The sequence below is a fragment of the Trachymyrmex septentrionalis genome, unplaced genomic scaffold (genome assembly GCF_001594115.1).
Source record: "Trachymyrmex septentrionalis isolate Tsep2-gDNA-1 unplaced genomic scaffold, Tsep1.0 scaffold31, whole genome shotgun sequence".
NCBI lineage: Eukaryota > Metazoa > Arthropoda > Insecta > Hymenoptera > Formicidae > Trachymyrmex > Trachymyrmex septentrionalis.
The window spans coordinates 3,908-5,338 of NW_017305474.1; the positions used below are offsets into that span (position 1 = coordinate 3,908).

Here is a 1,431-nt window from a genome sequence, read left to right on the forward strand (position 1 = left end):
GTAACCACTACTTCGTTGAGAAACCAAGTGGTAGGATTATTGCCCGTAGTTCTATCAGTATCTGGCGCGTTGTGTATGAATCGACTATGAAGCGCGTTTCTAGCGAGATCATTTTGAGCGATTACAGACGAGACAACGATTATAGTTTACAATTAAATCGTTGGTTTCTGAAATCGATAGGCGCTTGGCCAGAAATACAAACAAATTTAACTAAGAATGTTTTAATAAATGTCTTGCGATTAACGTGTCATTCATTAATAGCTTTTACCGTAATATCTGCTATATTATATATATTATTCGAAGAGAAGGATTTCCGTTTGAGACTCAAGGCTATTGGACCTACGAGTCATATTCTCATGGGTGGAATTAATTACTTCTCGCTCCTGCAGCATAATAATCGGATACGCACGTCTATAGAGCATATGGAGACCGATTGGCGAATGGTGAAGAGAGAACACGATCGGGAATTAATGCTACGAAACGCGAGAGTGGGACGTGTTATAGCGGGCATTTGCGCGCTCATCCTGCAAGGTGGCGTTATTTGTTATAACATAGCGAGAGGAATGTCACGAATATCCGTGGAAATCGGCAACAAGACGATTGAAACAGGTCGCCTACCTTGTCCATCTTTCAACAAAATCATAGATACCAGACTCAGCCCAGTATATGAGATCGTGCTCGCGTTGCAGTGTCTTTCGACCATCGTGGTAAATAACATCACGATCGGTGCCTGCGGTCTCGCCGCGGTTTTCGCAATGCATGCATCCGGCCAACTCAATGTAGTGATGCTACGTCTCGAAGAACTCGTCATCGAGCAACAAGATCTCCTTCAGCTGAGACTGGCGAACATTGTGGAGCATCACCTGCGAACCTTGAGGTAAAAACTAATTTTAAAAGATTATATACAAATAAATTTTAATTGTCTACAAGAAATGATACGGTTGTATATTTTATAAACTTTGACTGATTCTTGAATAACTAAAACTAATTTCTCATAAAATATTATAATTTCTCGTAATTTTTGTCTGAAAAAAGTGCCAAAAAACTATAATATGTGGAAAAATTACCTTATATCTTTTTTTTCTAAATATGACATATTTGCAGAATTGCAACTGTCGCGGCTGTAAGATATTCGGATAAAAAAATTGTATGTCTTTAACGTCGCGGCTGTTGCTGGATGTGTCGATTGCAGGTTTCTTTCACATTTGGAGGCAATTATGAGTGAGATATGTTTTGTGGAATTAATCGGGTGTACATTCAACTTGTGCATGTTAGGATATTACACCATTACGGTATGCTTAAAATTTAAGGAAGGTGAATATGTAACAGACTGACTATCGTTACTATATTTATAGTAGTTGTAAATGTTATTACTTTGTGCATTCTTCCAGGAATGGCATGAAGAGAGTATAAATACTATAATAACATATA

The 1,431-nt window shown here is 38.0% G+C and overlaps 1 protein-coding gene across 1 annotated transcript in view; it reads left to right on the top strand.

Annotated features, from left to right (window-relative positions):
* The first annotated feature begins 86 nt into the window (after positions 1-86).
* Positions 87-1,431, top strand: part of LOC108749626 (odorant receptor 4-like) — a 2,086-nt gene continuing 741 nt past the window's right edge. The window contains exons 1-2 of the mRNA XM_018488441.1: positions 87-877; positions 1,193-1,292. Of these exons, the coding sequence (XP_018343943.1) occupies positions 87-877; positions 1,193-1,292 (891 nt within the window). The remainder of the gene's footprint in view (positions 878-1,192; positions 1,293-1,431) is intronic.